Raw genomic sequence first — 19,353 nt, 5'->3', positions numbered from 1 at the left:
TCCCCTCTGGAAATGGCTAAACGGAATGTTGCCCTCCTTTTGCAGGTGCCCCATAGTTTATGGCTGCAACCGTCACATCGGTGCACGTTATTTTAGGATTACATTTACAAATCATTGTTCCTATCAAATCCCTTACTGATTTGACAGGATCTGGAAGGCACTTTCTCTTTTCACCGGAACACCCAGATGGCAGATAGGAGCTCTCAGTCCTGGCTCTCCATCGATTTTCCCTCCAGGGCTTTCTTCGTTACGAGGCTCCTCCTTCCGCTTAGGTCAACCCCGCTCCCCATCCCCGGCCGCCTTGGTTACCGTTTCCTTGCATGTATTATTGGCCCATGACGACAGGGGGAGGAGTCGAAGTTGAGTTTACCAACGTTCTAAAACTGCTGACGTTCATAGCAGTCTTGCTTCCTGTGTCCATAAATGGGCAACAGGACGAAAGGCTCAATTGAATTTCCGGGAGCCCGTCCAAGGAACGTCTCTGCCTTGCCATCCATCTGTTTACACACGCCGCGACGCGAGGCAACGCGACACTTTATATGCACAGGTTGCGCACACACTACTGAACCCTGCTGCCACAGCAATATAATCCCCATACACAGCGCATGCCATTTATTCATACAGAAGCCCTTTCCTCGAAGTTCCCAGTACACACACACGCATACCCATCAAGCTAATATTGCCTCTGCACGTTTTCGCTCCTGTTGGTACGGTCATTCTGCAAGAGTTTTCAAGCCACTGCCCCCGTTATCTGATATGATCACCCTTATACACTCCCCCCCCGTCCTGCCATGAATTGGCCGCGGAATTCACGCGATCTAAAGATACCACTTTCCTTCCATTTGCAGAGGGATGGTGGTACTGGTTTATTGCTGCAAAAACAAGGAGTTTTCTGGCATCTTAAAGGCTAAGACGTTTGTTCTGGCATACGCTTTCTTGCACTTTAGCGAGCTATAGTCCTCGAAAGCTTATGCCAGAATAAATGTGATGGCTTGAGGTGCCACAACACTCTGTTGTTTTCACTTTCTTCCACTCACCCTCTTTTGGGGGCGACCGTGGACGGACAATTTCCACTTAAAGGCATATGCAACAGTTTGTCTGTGTGCTACGTGACTTTCCCCCAATCCCTCTCTCCACACGCGTAACTCCCTTCCTTGTGTGAAGTATACGCAGGCCTACACAATCTGCGCCGTCCGGTGCACAATTAATCAGAGGCAAGTTCCATTTTGAGCGGAGTACACTTACTTCCGAGTAAACATGCCATTTTCTGGCTCGGCGTCCCACGAACACCGATGGAGCAAATTAGTAATTCGCTTTTGCCGGTTCGGGGGCTTTTACTACATGCTGCCTCCTGTCCCTTATTATCGCGTCATCCCACGTTGAGTCCACACACGCGGCCCATCTCCTCCCTCCCCGCACCAGCCGGGCGTGTCTATGTGCGCCAAGCCCGCATCCGCCTTGGCCACGCAAGCTGCTACACCGACACCGAATGGAAAAACGTGGAGCACGAAGAAGGCAGCGTCTTTGCCCCGTGTTTAACTAACGCCCCTGATTCTTCCCGCACAATCGCGGACACGACTGAAAATCTCCACCGCCTCCGCCCACGAATATGCATAAACATGAACGGGCCCGTCTGTGCTGCCCGCTCTTTAGCCACCCTAAAGGGCGGCGGGGTAGCGGGGCGGTTCAAGAGTAGCCGAGAGGCGTTGCGGTCTTGAGGATACGCCCTAGGGGGGAGGCCAAGATCTCCGGCGTGAGGTTTCGTAACCGGGAAGCGAGGCGGAAAATGAATGAATCAGGCACCCAGGAAAGGGGGTGGGGTGGACAGCCGGGGCTATGTGGGGCCATGATGCTTCTTGCCTGAGTGACACGGATTTCCCCCCCACCCCTCCCATCTCCAGGAGGAAGCTGAAGCGGGCGGGGGTGGAGGACAGGGGAGAAGGCGCCTTCAAACCGGGGCGCTGAGAAGTTCCGAGGAGGGGGTTCCTCCTTTCTCTGCTCGCTAAGTTCACAGCACCCTCTTCCCTTCTTGCGGCCCTTCCGTAGAAAGGCTGGTGGTTCCTCTTTCGCAGGGAGAAAAGGAAAAAAAACAACCCGGGAGTTCCACAGAGTTAGAAAGAGGTGCCCGGAGTAAACGTGGCTGTCTAGGCGGCTTCAGCTCGGAGGGAGGGACGGGAAGTTTCGCCCATAGACTTATATGGCCTCGCCGCAGACGCTGCTCTCCGGCTGGCTAGACGCTTCGGGGAAGCAACGCACGCGACCGAGCCACCATGTCTCTGGAGGACCCGTTCTTCGTAGTGAGAGGGTGAGTGGCAGACACGGCCGCTGCAGCTGACTCGGCCTTTTTGCCCCTGCTTGGGACTGCAGCCCCAGCGAGGCCACCGCGTGGTGGGTTGGCGAGCGTGGGAAATGTGGTTCCCTGCCTCCAGTTTCCCGGATTTCCCAATCTAGAAAACTTCCCCAACCTTTGGTGGGAAGCCCCGTTCAACCACATCAGCATTGCCCAACCTCCAGATGTTTTGGGCTACAACTCCTATCATCCCTGACCATTGGCCCTACTGCCTGGGGCTGATGGGAGCTGTAGTCCAAAACAACTGGGGGGCATCTGTTTGGTGGAAGGCTAAACTACTAAACAACCACGGGAACTCCTTAGAAAACTCTTTACTAGCTGCTTCTAATTACCCTACTGTTATTTTTTGGATCTCCCCCTTCCATAGGGCCACTTTGGTATCCATAGGGAAAAGATCAAACTCGCAGTAGCCTCTGCAGCATCTCACACTGCAGATTCTTAATGTCCTAGGAGTCTGTTTAGGATTGCTCATATTTGGGGAACTGTGGTCAGCGGTAAACAAAAATTATTATGATGGCAACATTTTGTGTCACAACGTTGTGTGTCAGAACAAACTTCAGTCAGTTGCCCAAATATGTTTGTGAAGAGGCAGCTTCTGCAGGCAAGCGCAAGCTTAATAAACACACAGAAGTGCCATGCTAAAAAGGGAAGTTATTTTATACAAATATGCGTAATTTGAGGGAGCTTCTTTGTCATTTCCACTTTGAAAGCAGAATTGCTGAATAGGATAATGAGCTATATCAATAACCATTAGGAATTATTCCAGAATCTTTTATTAGAGCAATGCCTTTATTAGGTCAACTCAAAGGTCACCAAAAATGACCTTTGAGTTGGCCTAATAAGGGTATTGTCCAAATATGGATTTTGGAATTCTTATGGCCATCACAGCAACCTTTGGTTTTCATCAAGGATTAGCGATGTTTTCCAGGTCCATATTTCATAATTAACAAACTGTTGTTAAAAACCCATGAATACACTTGGCCACAATAGGCCCCTTGTTGTCCTACTTGTTTGTCCCATTGATCGGGTGAGCGGCACGGCTGTCCGTAATATGCCAGGCTGAAGAAATGCAGTTCCCCCACAGATGGGAACAGGAAGTCCAGACTTCCATTTCTTGCTCTCTCTGCAACTCTGCTGCCCTTCATCCAGATTATGAAAATGCCTATGCCTCCATTTCATCTGAAGCCCTTCTTTTATACTTATAGAAGTTTTAACAGTATACACTGATGCCCTCCAGAAGTTTTGGACCACAACTCCCATCAGTCCCAGCCAGCATGGCCAATGGTCAGGAATCCTGGGAGTTGTAGTCCAAAAAGTCTGGGGGCATCAGATGGGGGAAGGCTGGCATAGAATGTGTCTCACCATCTCAATAACCCATTTTGCAGAGAAAGAACAAATAGTTCCTAAGCCTACGTCTTTCAGCTACCTCTATTTATTCCCTTTCTATGTTTTCTTTTAAATAAAACATGGAGAAAAATCCCCTAGCACTACTTTGTAGAATCAGTCAGACAGGGAGGAACAGAACCACTGGGAGCAGTGTGCTCCCAATTGGGTCCATGGCTGATGGTATTGAAAGGTGCTGAGTGATCCATCAGAATGAGTAGGATCACACTCCCCAAGTCTTTCTGGTGAAAGTCATCCACTAGGGCAACGAAAGCCATTTCAGTGCCAAACCCAGGCTTGAAGCCAGATTGAAATGTATCCAGATAGTCAGTTTCTAGAGCTGAGAGGCCGTCGTCATCCACTCAAGCATCATAGGGGAGATGCTCCAGTCCCTTGATCGTTTTAGTTGCTCTTTTCTGCCCTCTTTCCAACTCTACAATATCTTTTTTTTAGTTGTGGTGACCAGAACTGTACACAGTATTCTAAGTGTAGTCGCACCATAGATTTGCATAAGGGCAGTATGATAGTGGGAGATTTATTCTAAATTCTTTTCCTAATTATGCCAAACATGGAGTTTGCCTTTTTCACAGCAGCTGCACACTGGGTTCACACTGCTTGATAGGAAGTCACCCAGCTTTAGAGAAAAGAGCCTCTAGGTTAGAGGGGCTGGCTGCAAGCAGGTTTTTTAGTTTTATTTATGTATTTGACATTTCTTCCTAGCACTCATGCAATTCTACTCTGGACTGAATCAGGGTATCTATTTATGGCTGTTTAAGACCATCGCCACGTTGCTTGATTACTGCGAGGTCACATATATGTGTATTAGACTTTGGTGGGCTAAAAGGAAAAAGAACCACCACCTAAAAGGAAGGAACCAACTTCCTGCCTGGTCCCCGAGAGGCAATTCTTATTTACTGCAGGTGACTGGGTGAACGGCTACTGACAAGCCTGATTTGGCCCAATGTATATAGAGGTGTGGCACCCAAGGGCAGAGTTCCACTGGTTCTTGGGACCCCTCCAAAATACAGTGGTGTAGTGGAAAAGTAATGTGAGGAAGGAAAAACTGCCTGAAACCCTGGAGAGCCACTGCCAGTCAATGTCGAGAATACTGGGCTAGATGGACCAAGGGTCTGACTTGGTATAAAGGCAGTTTCGTATATTCAGAAGCCGTGCTCTGGGACTTTTTTCAGAGCAGGGGCGATGACATCTTCTGGAGCAGAGCCAAAGACACCCCCCTTCCCTGCAACTATCTTGTCTTTGTGTTCTACAGGGAAGTTCAGAAAGCAGTGAATACAGCACGGGGGCTTCATCAGCGCTGGTGCCAGCTGCTCCAGGAGACGCATGTGGTCAGCAAAGAGGAGTTTGACTGGACTACCAATGAACTACGCAACAGCTTGCGCAGCATCGACTGGGACTTGGAAGACTTGGAGGAAACCATTTATATCCTTTGGGGTCTGGAGCAGGATTGGGGGAGGAGGGGCCTCTCCAGGTAATGCTGTTGGACCATTTTCTACATGCACGGCTTGCTGCTATGATTGCAGTGGTGGCGATTGCTCCCGAACTGCTCTGAACAAGGCTCTTTGCTAGAACTGGACGGGGAGTCAATACACAGGAAGCTCCTTCCACCTGTAGAGCCTCTGGTCAGTGCAATGCCAATGTAAGGTCACAGAATACGGGCAGTCCTCTGACTTACCCAACTCAATTACTCAGCGCTCTTTGCACTTGACCCATAAACACGCATTGTGGAGTCGAACCCGCACAAGTTCAAAATCGAGCCCAGTGAGGTTGCAGGACGGCGTACTTTTGTCACCGAGATGCGGGAATCTATCAAGGTGAGTCTTGCCCAAGCATACACTTTGCTGCCATCATGGCATCCGCAGAATAAAAGACTGAGCTGATGCTATGGAGGTCGTCCTACTGTAAGAGAAATGCTTGAGTGAAGATGTGGAGGCACTGGCAAAAGCGAGGGATACTTTTTCCTGAGGGAGTTACAGTCCATGAGCCCATGTCAAGATACTGACGTCATAAGGTACACAAGGTTTGACTCTCTGGACATCTTACAGGCCTTGTGGTACCTCCAAAACTGCCCAGTCTTATGTGCAACTGCTGGGATGTTTAGGGGGTGGCAGCCTCCCCAAACCCCTTTTGGGGGCCATTAATTACATCATAAGGTACATGGATGAAACACAGCATCTGTAGTGTACATAATTCCAGACTGCCCAATCTAACTGACTTTGTTGGGGTGAACCCCCTTTCTGACCCCTCCAAAAAGAGGGCCCTTAATGACGTCTTAAGGTACATGGCTGAAGCTGGTACCTTTTGATAGAGGTTATGTTCCTGTATCTTAAAATATCCAATCTGACTGCTTTATGTGGGGCCAACCCTAAGTCAGACCATTTAATATGATCTAAGGCGTAACAATTTCCAATATACTTAACTTGAACGATGTATATCGGTTCTGAAATTATGAGGTATTTTAGCAATAAAGTCAATCTAAAGTATTATTTTTGCTACTTTTGTATTTCTTTCAGTTATGAAAACATTGAAACAAACACGAACCCCCCTAGAAAAGCCCAACATAAACTCCCTATTCCCCCCTCGTGCTCTAGCCTCAAAGCCTTAACGAAGAGAAAGCAGCTTCTGCTTTCTCATTTCTTTCCAGAATCTTCCCCTTTCTTGAAAAGGCTGCTATGTAGTCATACCAAGCGAAGCAAGGAAATCCAGGTAGGGTTTTGCGCATTGATGATCCCAATGAGTCTGCTAGCTTTCTCACATCTGTGTCCCTCAAATTGTTCTTTGACCGCAGGCCTATTTCCATGCAAACAGTTACTTCATCATTTAGGTGTGAAAGGTTTCTCAGAAGAATGATCAACTCATCTGTATCACTGTGGTGCATAACATTACTAGGTGAGGTACATGAAATTGCAAAGCACTAAATCAGTTGGGAATTTGCCTCTTCTTGGGTACATTTGAAGGAACTCTCTTCACTGCATTGCATACTACAGTCCACAGTATGGGAAACATAACTCATTTCTTTTAGGGTTCCATGCAATAACTTGAGACCAAGAATGATGTAATCATCATACTTTCAGGTTTTCAGTAGAAACAGCACCAGAGCTTCTTTGAAGTTATCATTCCTCAGTGCTCCAATGAAATCTTGATTGTCTAATTTCTACTCCAGAAATTGCATACTGCTGGTCATGGCACCTAATGTTGGCTTATCCGTCTCATTCAGGGAATGTTATTAACTGTACCTATCCAGCTTTGATACATGCCAGGCAGATGTGAAATCCACCACGCATTAGGAAGTAGTTATCAAACTTGGGACTTTCGTCTGCTTTTATTATAAGTGCAAGTCTTGCCATAGCCAAATCCTATGTCACAATAATGTGCTCCTGCTGGCACTCCTCAGCTATTTTGTGGGATCTTTTAATTGTTTCTGCCACACCCTGTAGCAGTGTTGGGTACTGGGTTGATTTGTAGGAAATAACTGTTTTTCCGTTGGGGAAGTTTATCCACCAAAACTTTGGAATTCCAACTTGTCCACACTAAAGCTCCCTTTGTCTTAAATGTCAGTGACATCATCTACATAGTGTCAAGCACAACGAAATCATAATTATCCAGAATTGCAAATCTTTTGCCATCATCAAGTGCTACAAATCTACTCTTTGATAGTTTCAGGGTGCTTCCAGAGGAGGCTTTTATTGTGAATAGCCCTGTCTAATTTATGGACTTTTACATGGGGTTCAGATGTCTGTTTTCCCATCACTTCTTCCGTCTTTCTTTTTTCTCCCCCACAATAATCCCATTAAGGAGAAAAGATAGAATATGCACAGTGTCTTTTGATTGGTAATGCTTAGGAGATTGTGGATTGTGCTTAGGAGCCCTTCATCTGGAAACACCCTTGGTCTATTCCTGTACCATTCCGGTTTCAGACCAGAAACTGTGAGAGGTCTTCTCTTCCTTTTTGCTGTCAAGGGCTTTGGTAAAGTGTCAGCAGTTTTTTCTTCTCAGGGTTCCCATACAACACTTTGAAAACAGATACCATCTGTGTCATGGAGAGTCCCCTTTCCATCAATAGTGTTGACATGTGCATCATATCCCAGGTAACTCCTGTTATTAACTGTGGTGATAACTCCATTCCTTCTGGGATGGCCCACTGCTCATCAAGTGATGCAAATGTTAATTTAGTCTCTTTTTTTTCAGTGGCTGACACTGTGCCCAGGTCAGTTAAGAATATCAAGGATCTTCCGATTGCCAGTGATACTTTTCATTGCAACACTAACTGGAATTCTTTTAATGGCTTCACATGCCCATTTGTTACAACATACAGGACAGTGTTGTGTGTCTCCAGCTTGCACCTGTTAATGACATTATCCTCTAGCAATCTTGCTGCTAGGGGGTTCCATGGCTCTCTGTCATAGAATCATAGAATAGTAGGATTGGAAGGGGCCTATAAGACCATTGAGTCCAACCCCCTGCTCAATGCAGGAATCCAAGTCAAAGCATCCCTGACAGATGGCTGTCCAGCTTCATCTTGAATGCCTCCAGTGTGGGAGAGCCCACCACCTCTCTAGGTAATTGGTTCCACTGCTGTATTGCTCTAACAGTCAGGAAGTTTTTCCTGATGTTCAGCCGGAATCTGGCTTCCTGTAACTTGAGCCCATTATTCCATGCCCTGCATTCTGGGATGATCGAGAAGAGATCCTGACCTTCCTCTCTGTGACAGTACTTCAAGTACTTGAAGAACGCTATTATATCTCCCCTCAGTCTTCTCTTCTCAAGGCTAAACATGCCCAGTTCTTTCAGTCTCTCCTCAGAGGGCTTTGTTTCCAGCCCCCTGATCATCTTTGTTGCCCTCCTCTGAACCCTCTCCAGCTTGTCTGCATCCTTCTTAAAGTGTGGTGCCTAGAATTGGACACAATACTCCACATGAGGCCTAACCAGTGCTGAGTAGAGGGGAACTGGTACTTCATGGGATTTGGAAGCTATACTTCTACTGATGCAGCCCAAAATAGCATTTGCCTTTTTTGCAGCCACATCACATTGTTGGCTCATATTCAGCTTGTGATCTACAACAATTCCATGATCCTTCTTGCTTGTAGTATTGAGCCAAGTATCGCCCATCTTGTAACTGTGCTTTTGGCTTCTTTTTCCTAGGAGCAGAACTTGGCATTTATCTCTATTAAATTTCATTCTGTTGTTTTCTGCCCAGCGCTCCAGTCTATCAAGATCACTTTGAATTTTGTGTCTGGTGGCTGCTGGCGATTATGCAGGCTCCTTTCCACAGTAAGCCCAAAAAACAGAAGTACTGATACATTTCTGGAGCTGTGATATCAATTCCTTACTTAACTCAGTACAGTGGACATTGTTATGACTCCGATCACATGAAATGGTCTGATTTGGGGCTGGCCCCACATAAAGCAGATTGGATAAAGATACAGGAAAGTGATCTCTATCAAAAGGTACCAGTTTCAGCTGTGTACCTTAAGATGTCATTAATGGCCCTCTTTTTGGAGGGGTCAGAAAGGGGATTCATCCTGACAAAGTCAGTCAGATTGGGCAGTCTGGAGTTAAATACACTATCCCCCGAACAGATGCTGCGTGTTTCATCCATGTATCTTATGACATAATTATTGGTCCTGGAAAAGGGATTGGGGGGGCTGGCACCCCCTAAACGTCCCACCAGTTGAGCATAAAACAGGCCATTTTGGAGATACCACAAGGTCTCTTAAGATGTCCAGATAGTCAAACCTGTTGTACCTTATGATGTAAATGTTTTGACACAGACTCTTGGACTATTAGGAACTGTGCAGTTGCAGAGATGTTAATAATGATTGTGGAACCAGGAGTTCTGGGTTTTATCCCAGCTCTTGGAGACATTGTTGTTGGGAGTAAAGAGTTTGGAAATCTGTCTCTAGGTGTGGTAAGGAAATGAAGTTGGGTTGTTGAAGTTGGGATGGGAGTGGGATTTATTGTAAATCTTTGTCTTTTATTCTACACCTGTCAGTGATCTTCAGTGGTGGCAGTTCCTGTAATTTCCTTTATCTGTATTTATACACATTATATCCTTGGGCTTCAGGCAGGTTACAGTAGGAGATTACATACCTGGGGATCTTCTAGAACAAGGCACCCTATCTTGATGGATGCTCTCTTAGAAGTCACCGTCTTTACTGGTTTATTTCCTTACTGATTCCCATTCTTGACTTTAGGAAATGCGGGATCACATATCCAGTCCAACAGCACAGGCCTTTGTGGAGGGGAAAAACAGAGAGGTAAATATGTTCTACCATTCAGTGTTTTGCCTGAGAGGGGAGGAATCCTAATTTTGGCAATGGCTAGGGTGCCTCTCTATCCCTGGTTGTCTAAAGCGGCCATCCCTGACCTGGTGTATTGGCTGGAAATGATGGGAATTGTGGTGCAACACTTCTGGAGGGCATCAGAGTGGTGAAGGCTGCTCTAGAGTTTCTTTGCCATGGAGTAACAGGAGCTTGTTTGCTGACCAGGCTAAAGGCCACTTCCTCCTCCTCCTCTTCCTCCAAGGCACATATTGTTGGGCTAAATGGTCCAGTCTCTCTTTTGAGTGAAACACCCTTTGCTCTCTCTCTAGCTGTGGTGCACAGATTGCGTCTTCAAGCTCCTAGAGAAAAAAAATGTGCTATCCCACTTGCTGATTCCTTCCTTCCGTTACTTCTAGGCCACTTTTCAAAATACCCCCCTCCCAGTGGCTTACAAAACTGAAAACAAATTGTGAAAACCAAATATTGCAGCACAAATAGATTTTCAGATTTTCTGAGTTGATTACATTGATACTGAATTATATGTTTTATATTGCCACCTTGGGAGGACTGCTGTCTTGAAAGATGGCTAAGAAATACATTAAATAAACACCTAGACCATCTAAGAGCCAACACTTCATCCATATTATGTCTGTAGTATTTTAATTCTGGATTGCAATGGAAACAGTTCCTGATCACCTTCCATCAAAAAGGCCCTTCCTAGAGAAGGCCTTGAGTCCCACTTTTGCTTTGTCCACCCAGTTCTCTTTTGCTGGCTAGGTCTCTCACTGTAGCTCTTCTGAGAACACTTGCAGACCACTTGGAAACCTGGCTTGCTCAGATATTTTTGTTGTTGAGTCCTCCACCCCCCTTTCTCTGCAGATGCTGGTGGGGAACAGGGATCACTCTCCGCTATTGGATGCAGAGGATCTGTCAACAGCCAATTCGCACACTTTAGAAGAGCAGCAGCTACACCAGAAGGTGAGAATGGGGACACTGTCTCCATGCCCTGGGCCAATCCAGCCCTTCCTTCCTTCCTTCCTTCCTTCCTTCCTTCCTTCCTTCCTTCCTTCCTTTTATTATTACATTTATATCCCACCATTTTTCCTCCTGCAAGGAACCCAACGTGGCTTACGTGATCATCCTCCATTTTATCCTCACAGCAACCCTGTGAGGTAGGTTAGGCTGAGAGTTAGTGACTGGCCCAAAGTCACCCAGTGAGCTTCATGGCTGAGTGGGGACTAGAATCCGGATCTCCCGACTCCCAGTTCAACACTCCAACCATCACACCACACTGGCTATCCAGTGTGGGGTTGTGGTTATTTTCACACACACTAGCCTTTCCTACAGAGACCAAACAATTCCCTTTGGCTTAACACCTCTACTGAGAGAAAGCTTGGATTCCACTGCAAACCATTCCCGTTGGCCCACACACAGCACCCCTTCACTCCACTGTATTTCTCCTCTCCCAGCTGTGAGCGTTCAATGGCAGGAAGTGAAAGCCCTGCGTTCAATCCAGCAGGATGGAATTACTTTCCTCTTCCTTTCCTGTCAGAGTGCTGGTGGCTAGAAGTGAAGGTAAGTGCACCTGGCCTCCCTTTCTTATTGGAGATTTGGGGTCAAACCCAAGCTCCTGCTGGGTCCCTCTGCATCAGTTTTTCCATCAGTACAACCCCAGAGGGCCAGGCTGGGACCCCAGGTGGGCTGAACTTGGCCCAGAGGCCTAAGATTCGGCACTCTGCCTTAAAAGGATCCTTAGTGTCATTTGCCTAAATGTCCACAAAATGTGGACATGGACGTGCTTTGGATCTCAGCAGTGGCAATACTGCAGCATAGTTCCCAGAGCTTGCTACCACAGTTGGGTGCCCCTCTGCCCCAAGTCCCCTGAAGGCCAGTGTCCAGTTCAGTGTGAGACTTTGGGCAACATCTGAGGCCTTCCTCTGAGTGCCTCCTCTGAGGGAGGCTTGGAAGGTGGCAACAAGGGAGAGGGCTTTCTCAGTGATGGCCCCCTCCCCTGCATTATGGAATTATCTCCCCTGTGAGGCCGGCCTGGTGCCAACACTGTCATCTTTTTGGCGCCTGGTTAAGGCTGTCCTCTACTCCCAGGCATTTAATGGCATATGATGGGGCATTTATGCCAGCTGTCTTTATCAGGTCTATATTGAATTGTTTCTTATCTCTTTAAATGGCTTTAAATTTTGTACGTTAAAAATGTTATGCTATGTTTTATTCTCTTGTATTTGTGGTTTGTAATTTTTGTGAATCACCCAGAGAGCTTTTGCTGTTGGGCAGTATAAATCCTCCTCATCCTGTAACATCTTGGGCAGGAGCACTGCCTGTTCCTCTTTGAGGCTGCTTTGACTCGTGCCTCTTCCCTATGGATTTATCTGGTGTCACCTTCTTTGTAGTGACAGTCTCCTCTGATCCCTCTCTCCCTGATAGCTGATCATCGAGGAACAGGATGAGCAGCTGGAGCTGGTCTCTGGTAGCATTCGAGTGCTGAAACACATGTCCGGGCGAGTCGGGGAGGAGCTGGATGAACAGTCTATGTGAGTGCAGGAAGCAGCCAGCATGGGGGAGATTCTCTTTATTTGAGACATGTGTGTCCCACCCTTCAGATAAAACCTTCTAGCAGTGTGGGGACAATGGAAACAATGCATTAGGTGGAAGGACAAAGAAGCCATACTGCAGTGGATAGAAATGGCACAGAATAGCACCAGGGAATACAGCTCTGGTAATCCGGGTTCTCTCACCAGTTGTTCTCCAGAGTCTTTTTTTCTCTTCAGATTTAAACATTTATACTCTGCTCTTCAGCTGGATCAATAAAAACAAGATAGCTCCCTGCCTTCTTCTAAAAAGACACAACACAAAAAGAAAAAAGGATGGGGAGGGGAAAGGAAAGGAAAACCAGAAAAACTCAGACACCAATTCTTGATGTTTTAAGGCTCTTCTAATGATTCGCTGTTATGCAGCAAGTCATTGTTGGATGTCTTCTCATGAGCAGCTGGAATGGAAAGGCTGGATCAGAGAACAGCACCCAGGACCTTTGCCTATCCAGAACAACTATTTTTGTAACTGGAGACCTTACTTTGAATTTAGCAAGGGCCAGCAACATGGGTCAAGAATGCTTCCTCTCCTCAGCAGGAATAGCAACAGAGTCCTTTCTCAGAGCCCACCCTTGACTGTGTGCTTCAGCTGCTCCCTCCTGCTTGCCAGGTCTTGGCTTGGGCACAGGGGCGAGCCTCACAAGGAGAGGCTCTGCTAAAACCTCTGTTGCCGTTTGCACTGGCAAGAAGGGAGCCAAAGAGCATCTTGGCTCGGGTGAAAGCAGCTGGGGTGTTCCTACGCCTTTATTCAGGGGTGCTCATGGGATCAGAGACTACACTGGGCCTAATGGGTAGCCCTTGGGAAGGTCAGATGGGCCAGTTGCCTCTGCTGAAGCTAGAAAAGGCTTGCCCTGCTCGAGGCTTGAATGAGTAGGCTCTGAACCCTTTTAGCAGGGAAGATGCCTCTCAGATAAAAATGCCAGCCACAGGGGATGTTGTGTTGTCAGACCTGGCTGGCATCCCCATGCTTTTTGATGGGGCTGGGCTGGGCTGGGCTGGGCAAGGCACACACCCTCTGAATGGGAGATGGCTGCCCTGCAGACAGGCTGCCTCCTGAGTTGATGATGCCTTTGCCACTTTCCAGCATGCTGGAAGACTTTGCCCACGAGATGGATAGTACGCACAGCCGCATGGACGGAGTGCTCAAAAAGATGGCCAGAGTCTCCCACGTGACCAGCGGTAAGAGACCCTTCCATGGTTCATCCTTGCGCGCCTTCCTCAGCAGTGGGGAGGAAGGGGACCTCCTGCTGTCCACCTCCTCTCCCACTGAGCTGGACCCTCACCTCCATTCTGAACGGATTTGGTTCAAGGGGGCTTTGACTCCCCACTCCCCCAGTATCTCCAATCTAGCCTTCCTTAGACTGCTTTCCTTTATACCAGAGCTGGGCAACTTGTGGCTCTCCAGATGTTTTAGCCTACAACTCCCATCATCCCTCACCAGTGGCCATGTTGGCTAGGGTTAATGGGAGTGGTAGGCCAAAATGCCTGGAGGGCCACAAATTACCCACCCCTGCTTTATACCCATCAGCTTTGATGAGGGCATGGCGGCGAGTGGTTAGAGGAGAATTGAGAACCACAAAATCATAGCAGCCCCCTATTCCATGGCAGACAGTTGCAATCTGGCTATTCTTTGGCCACGCCACCCAAGAGCCACAGACTCTAGGTATTTTGTTTATCGCAGCCTTTGCCAACATGGTTCCCTCCAGATGTGTTGGACTGCCAACTGCCCTCCAGATGCTGGCCTGTGTTGGATGTAGGGCAGATGGGACTTGTAGTCCAGCACATCTGGAGGGCCCCAGGTTGGGAAAGGCTGGTTTCTGGCCCCCACTTGGGGAATCCTGCCCCTTTCTCGGCTTCTTCCCCAACGTGGTGGCTTAATGAGCTACTCACGGTAGCTTATTTTTTAAGTAATCCACGATGCCCCACCACGTGAACAGGCTAATAAACTACTGTGAGTAGCTTATTAAGCTACTGTGTGTAATCTGAGTCAGCTCCCTGACCTGCTGCAGTCCTCCAGCCCAAGCAGTGGCACTGTTTTACCCCTTGGCAACATCCCAGCATCACCCCAACAAGGGGGTGGTCGCTCTAAAGCGCTGGAGGTTTGCAGGATCAGGACCAAACTTCATACTCAGCCTCCGGTAGTGAGGAGGCGCCAGATCCATGGTCAAAACCCTGTGCGGCTACTAGGGATGGACGAAAGGGACTTACCTGGTCCCGCAGCTTGCTTCCCGGTGGGGGGGGAGGCACTTCGGTTCTCCCCCCAAAATACAGGCGAGGGGGGGGGAGGCGCCCCGCCTCGCCCGGCTGAAATTCAGGCCGGGGAGGAGCGCCCCGTCTACCCGGCCGCGAAAAAAAAAGGAAAGTAAAAAACAAAAACAAAACACACCCGTGATAGGCTACGTAACGATTTACGTAGCCTATCACGGCTAGATTTCCAAAGTCAGCCGTGATAGGCTACGTAAATCGTCACGTAGCCTATCACAGGTGACTTTGGGGGAAAAAAAAAAAAAGTGCATACGCCCATGGGGTGCCGCCATTTGCGTTCCTTAGTTCGGCACGTCTAGTCTATGTAAAGATTTATGTAGAGTACAGCGAAAATAAGGGCAACGCAAAAAACGTTCCCTTATTTTTGCCGTAGTCTACGTAAATCTTTATGTAGACTAGATGTGCCAAACTAAGGAACGCAAATGGCGGCACCCCATGGGCGCCGCAATTTGCGTACGTGCTTTTTTTTTTTTCCCAAAGTCACCCGTGATAGGCTACATGACGATTTACGTAGCCTATCACGGCTGACTTTGGAAATCTAGCCGTGATAGGCTATGTAAATCGTTACGTAGCCTATCACGGGTGTGTTTTTTTTTTTTTACTTTCCTTTTTTATTTTGCAATGGTGGCGGCAGCAGCCGGTCAGAAGACCGGCCGCCACCACTGCCCCCGCTGAAACGCCGCCAAAACACCGCCGCCGAGAGGGACATTCGCACGAGGTAAGTCCCATCCGGGGGGGGGGGGGGGGGCGGCGGACAATTTCACCACCAATTTCGGGGGGCCGAATGCGTTGGCATTCGGCCTCCTGGAGATTCGTGGAGAAATTCTCCGCCATCCCTAGCGGCTACTCACCAAGGAGCAAAAATCCCAAGTGCACCAAAAAGGGTCTGGCAGCTATAAAACCTTGGGGATTTGCAGGATCAGGACCAACTTTCATACAGACCTGTAGCACTCTTTTGCTATAGTGCTTGTGCAACAGAATCTGCAGGGCCCCCCCTCACAGAAGGGAATCGGCCAGGGCTTAAGCTTTCCATTGGATACTGCCCCTTGTCTCTAACTTACAAAAGGCAAGCAGGAATGCAAGCTTGATTCTACTTTATGGTATAGTCAGATCTGCAGTGCCCCCTCTAGTGCCCATCCCTGTCCAAGAGTGCCACAAACCCCTGACACCTGGGTTGCAGCTTAAGCAGCCCAGCATAGATTAACAATCAAGCCATCAGCCCAATCGAGTTCCATGCTATAGTGTTTTATACAGGATGGTCTCTCTCCTTATTCCCTCTAACAGGCTGCTTTGAAACTGCATAGTTGAGGGCTTTGCAGACAGAGTAGCTGTTTCCTTAGCATGCACCAGGGGTCACCATGGAGAAATAGCTGTTCAAATGCCTGGTGGATTCACTCTTATACTGTGGCAGTTTTAGTGTTGAATCGCAGAAGAATGATGCTTGCTTGTGTGTGCAGGCCGGTGAGATGTGGCGTTTGACTCAAGAGGGTCAGCATGTGGTTCAGCTTGGAGCTTCCTGCTTGCCTTAAATGCAGTTCCTTTATTTCAAGACATCTGCTCCCCCCACCCCGCCCCACCCCTGTAGTGGAAGGGATGGTGGATTTTTAACGGAGCTGGTCTTCCTGTGCTTATGCCCTCTCCCTCTGTGCTTCCCCTTCATCAGAACGGCGCCAGTGGTGCGTCATCAGCCTGTTGGTCATCGTCGTGGTGGTGGTGGTGCTGATTCTTCTATTTGCTCCATGAACCAATGGCAGAATGGATGTGGGGGAAGGCGTGGCAGGAACCATCCCAGTCAAGTGGAATGCCTGGAGCCTCCCTGGCCTTCTATCTTGTGCAAGGGCATGGTGAAACCCTGCCCGGCAACAAAGAAACGGAGTCACTTCAGTGGAAGGGATGGTGGATGCTCTCCGTGGATGCTCTCACTCAGGCTCTCCTAACTGTTGGGGGCTGCAGATCCGTGAAAAGGTTGGGTTGGATTCCCAAAGGTTATTCACTTTGGAAGGCAATCCACAATCTCGTTTTGATCTGTGCAGTCAAGAGACTGGAGGTGAAATTACATATAAAATCTGTTCCTGTTAAAATGTGGAGACCATATTGCACATATTTGTGTTACTGACATGGGAAGTGGAAGCACCAGTGCAAGTTTCCTTTTTTTTGTGGCAACCTTTTCCTCCCAGCTCCAGCAGTCCAGTAATAGTACACCACCACCACCCAACTGACTAATCTAATTGCTGTTTAAAGATCCACTCATACCCTCTATTTGAATGGGAACAAGCTGGCTTTGGGTTAAATGTGTCTGCGGATGAAGCGCAATGGACCAACCTGTCAGTTGCATTTCACCTCTGCCAGTGCTAAATGGAAACTGTGTCTGGATTGGCTAGGACAAAGATCTGTCTTGTTTCTTAAAGGGTGAAATTACTCAGGGTTGAGGATAGTCCTAAGCTGACTCACTAAGTGCCAAGAAACAAATTTTGCTTAATGAAACTGAGAACAGAGCCCAAAGCGCTCTCTCTTAACCAGATGACAGCTCCTCTCCAGAAACTGGAAGTACAGTGTAACCTAGGCCTCGGTGCTGTGTTTCAGGATACAAATGATGCTGATACTTCTGGGCTACTGCTAAGTACTCCAAGTACTTCAGTTTGCAGTGATGTCAGCTCAATGCGCTCTCCCTATCTCAAGAACTTGTTATAGTAGGGTGGACGAACAGTCTCCCCTGAATTCTAAATCTTTGCCAAAGCTTATGTAATGAGGCTACTTTCAGCCAAGTCTAAGTGACTCATAACCTTACCTGGAGGGTAAGAAAGGTCTCTGTGGAACAAGAACTTAGAAGCCATTCTATGTTTTTATCACATATTATAAAGCAGGGTGTCTAGACTTTAGGCTTGTGGGATCTGTATTTTTTATTAGAACTCTAAGATCCAGCAACTGAAGCCTGGTGCAAAAGACATACAGGTTAGAATTAAAGAATTCCAAGCCTAGGAATTTGTTTCGAGCTGTGGAACTCACTAGAGTTCACAATCCTTCCTACCCGAAGTTTCATATCAGCGGTATAATTGGGGCAGAAACCAGGGGCGGGGGGAGTCATTTTGTTGCTGCTATTGTTAAACAATTGTGAGTCACAAATCCTTGCCCATCTACCAGTAAATCCTGATCTACTTTGTACCCACTCGTTTAAAGACGCTAAAGCTATTGTTTAAAAAAATAAATGAAGCTTTTTAACTTGTATTTAATACACCCTTATGTTCTTGTTGGAAAAGAGGCAGTGAAGGTCCTCACACATATAAGCAAGTAAATATAACATGGGCTGTGTACTGATCCAAAGAGTCCCACATTCTGTGGATAGCCACAGAATGTGGGACTCTTTGGATCAGTGGCTATCATCAGTTAGTGGTACCTTGGATCTGGTATGGGCAGAAAGATCTCCAAGTGTTTTGGACTTCAACGCTCAGCATCCTTGATCATTGGCCATGCTGACAGGGGCTTCTGGGAACTGAAGTCCAAAACATCTGGAGATCTCCCTTCTGCTCACCCCTGTCTTAGATTACCCAATGCTGCAGAAATTGCCTTTGAATAGGAATGTTCCATTCAACTTTCATAACTAGTAACCATGAATATATTTAACATAGATAATTGGCTTTAAAAATATTGATATAATGCATCCTGAATCTACTAATCACATTCATTGGAGTTATGCTGGGCTTTATATTTTTAAGGTCTTCATTAACTGCCTTTCTGGAACTCAAATTGGTGAGTTCCAAATTTCTGGAACTCAAATTGGTATCCAACAGTATACTTCTGCCAGTGGAATAGATGCCTGTAGGATCAAATCCCCCCCCCCCCCCGCAGCTCTGGTTGGGGGCCCCTCCAGAGCAGATTTAGGATGCATGCAGGGGGGAGAACGGAAACTTCCATTGTGTGAGCAAAAGTCAGCTCATGTAATATTGGATTTAGCTCAGTGAATAGGACATAGCGTCTTGAACAGTGTTTTTCCCCCCTCTTATTTGCCATCATTCATGGCAGTACAAACCTCTGGTCATGTCTCCTCCCTAAACAACAACATCCAATATTTTTTCTATGCAACTTACAGGCCAAATTTATGTTTGTTTGGAAATAAGTACCAGTGTTCAAGGAGACCTACTTGTAAGCATGTACAGAATTGTAATCTTAGCTCCAATTTTGTGCAGAGTAACCATTCAGCGAGTTCTGTTGAGCTTTAGAAAACAACAGAGGCTTCTGTCAGTGGAATGGGGAAGGAGGTGAGCTTCTACTATTCCTCCTCAGCCACTCCCAAAGCCATCCCTCACACTGTTCTGAAGCAGACATAGTTCTGGAGCAGACATAGGGGTGATGGGGGCTTCAAGGGCAGGGGGAATCACAAAAAATGGGCTCCCTCCCTGTTCTGCTGGTGGAAGCCTCTGCTGGATCAAAGAGCTTTCCATCAGCAGAGGAAGCCCACTGGACGGAAGTCCAA

At 47.5% G+C, this 19,353-nt stretch overlaps 1 protein-coding gene across 2 annotated transcripts; it reads left to right on the top strand.

Moving 5' to 3' along the window:
• Positions 1-1,672: 1,672 nt before the first annotated feature.
• On the top strand, positions 1,673-18,110 carry STX10 (syntaxin 10). 2 transcript variants are annotated; one of them, XM_084838549.1, is made up of 8 exons: positions 1,673-2,305; positions 5,004-5,173; positions 5,471-5,565; positions 9,946-10,008; positions 10,894-10,992; positions 12,454-12,560; positions 13,702-13,796; positions 16,546-18,110. In XM_084838549.1, exons 1-8 carry the CDS (start codon positions 2,271-2,273, stop codon positions 16,623-16,625), a joined length of 744 nt encoding a protein of 247 aa, XP_084694675.1. In that variant the 5' UTR covers positions 1,673-2,270; the 3' UTR covers positions 16,626-18,110. The 2 variants fall into 2 exon arrangements, with proteins under 2 accessions (XP_084694675.1, XP_084694674.1); XM_084838548.1 differs by lacking the exon at positions 16,546-18,110 and having other exon boundaries at positions 1,725-2,305; positions 13,702-14,170.
• Positions 18,111-19,353: the final 1,243 nt, after the last annotated feature.

Source organism: Heloderma suspectum, chromosome 2 (assembly GCF_057233095.1).
Source record: "Heloderma suspectum isolate Gila_16-S chromosome 2, 16-S_ref, whole genome shotgun sequence".
Taxonomy (NCBI): domain Eukaryota; kingdom Metazoa; phylum Chordata; class Lepidosauria; order Squamata; family Helodermatidae; genus Heloderma; species Heloderma suspectum.
The sequence above is the reverse complement of the archived record's forward strand: the minus strand, read 5'-3'. Positions and strand labels throughout refer to the sequence as shown.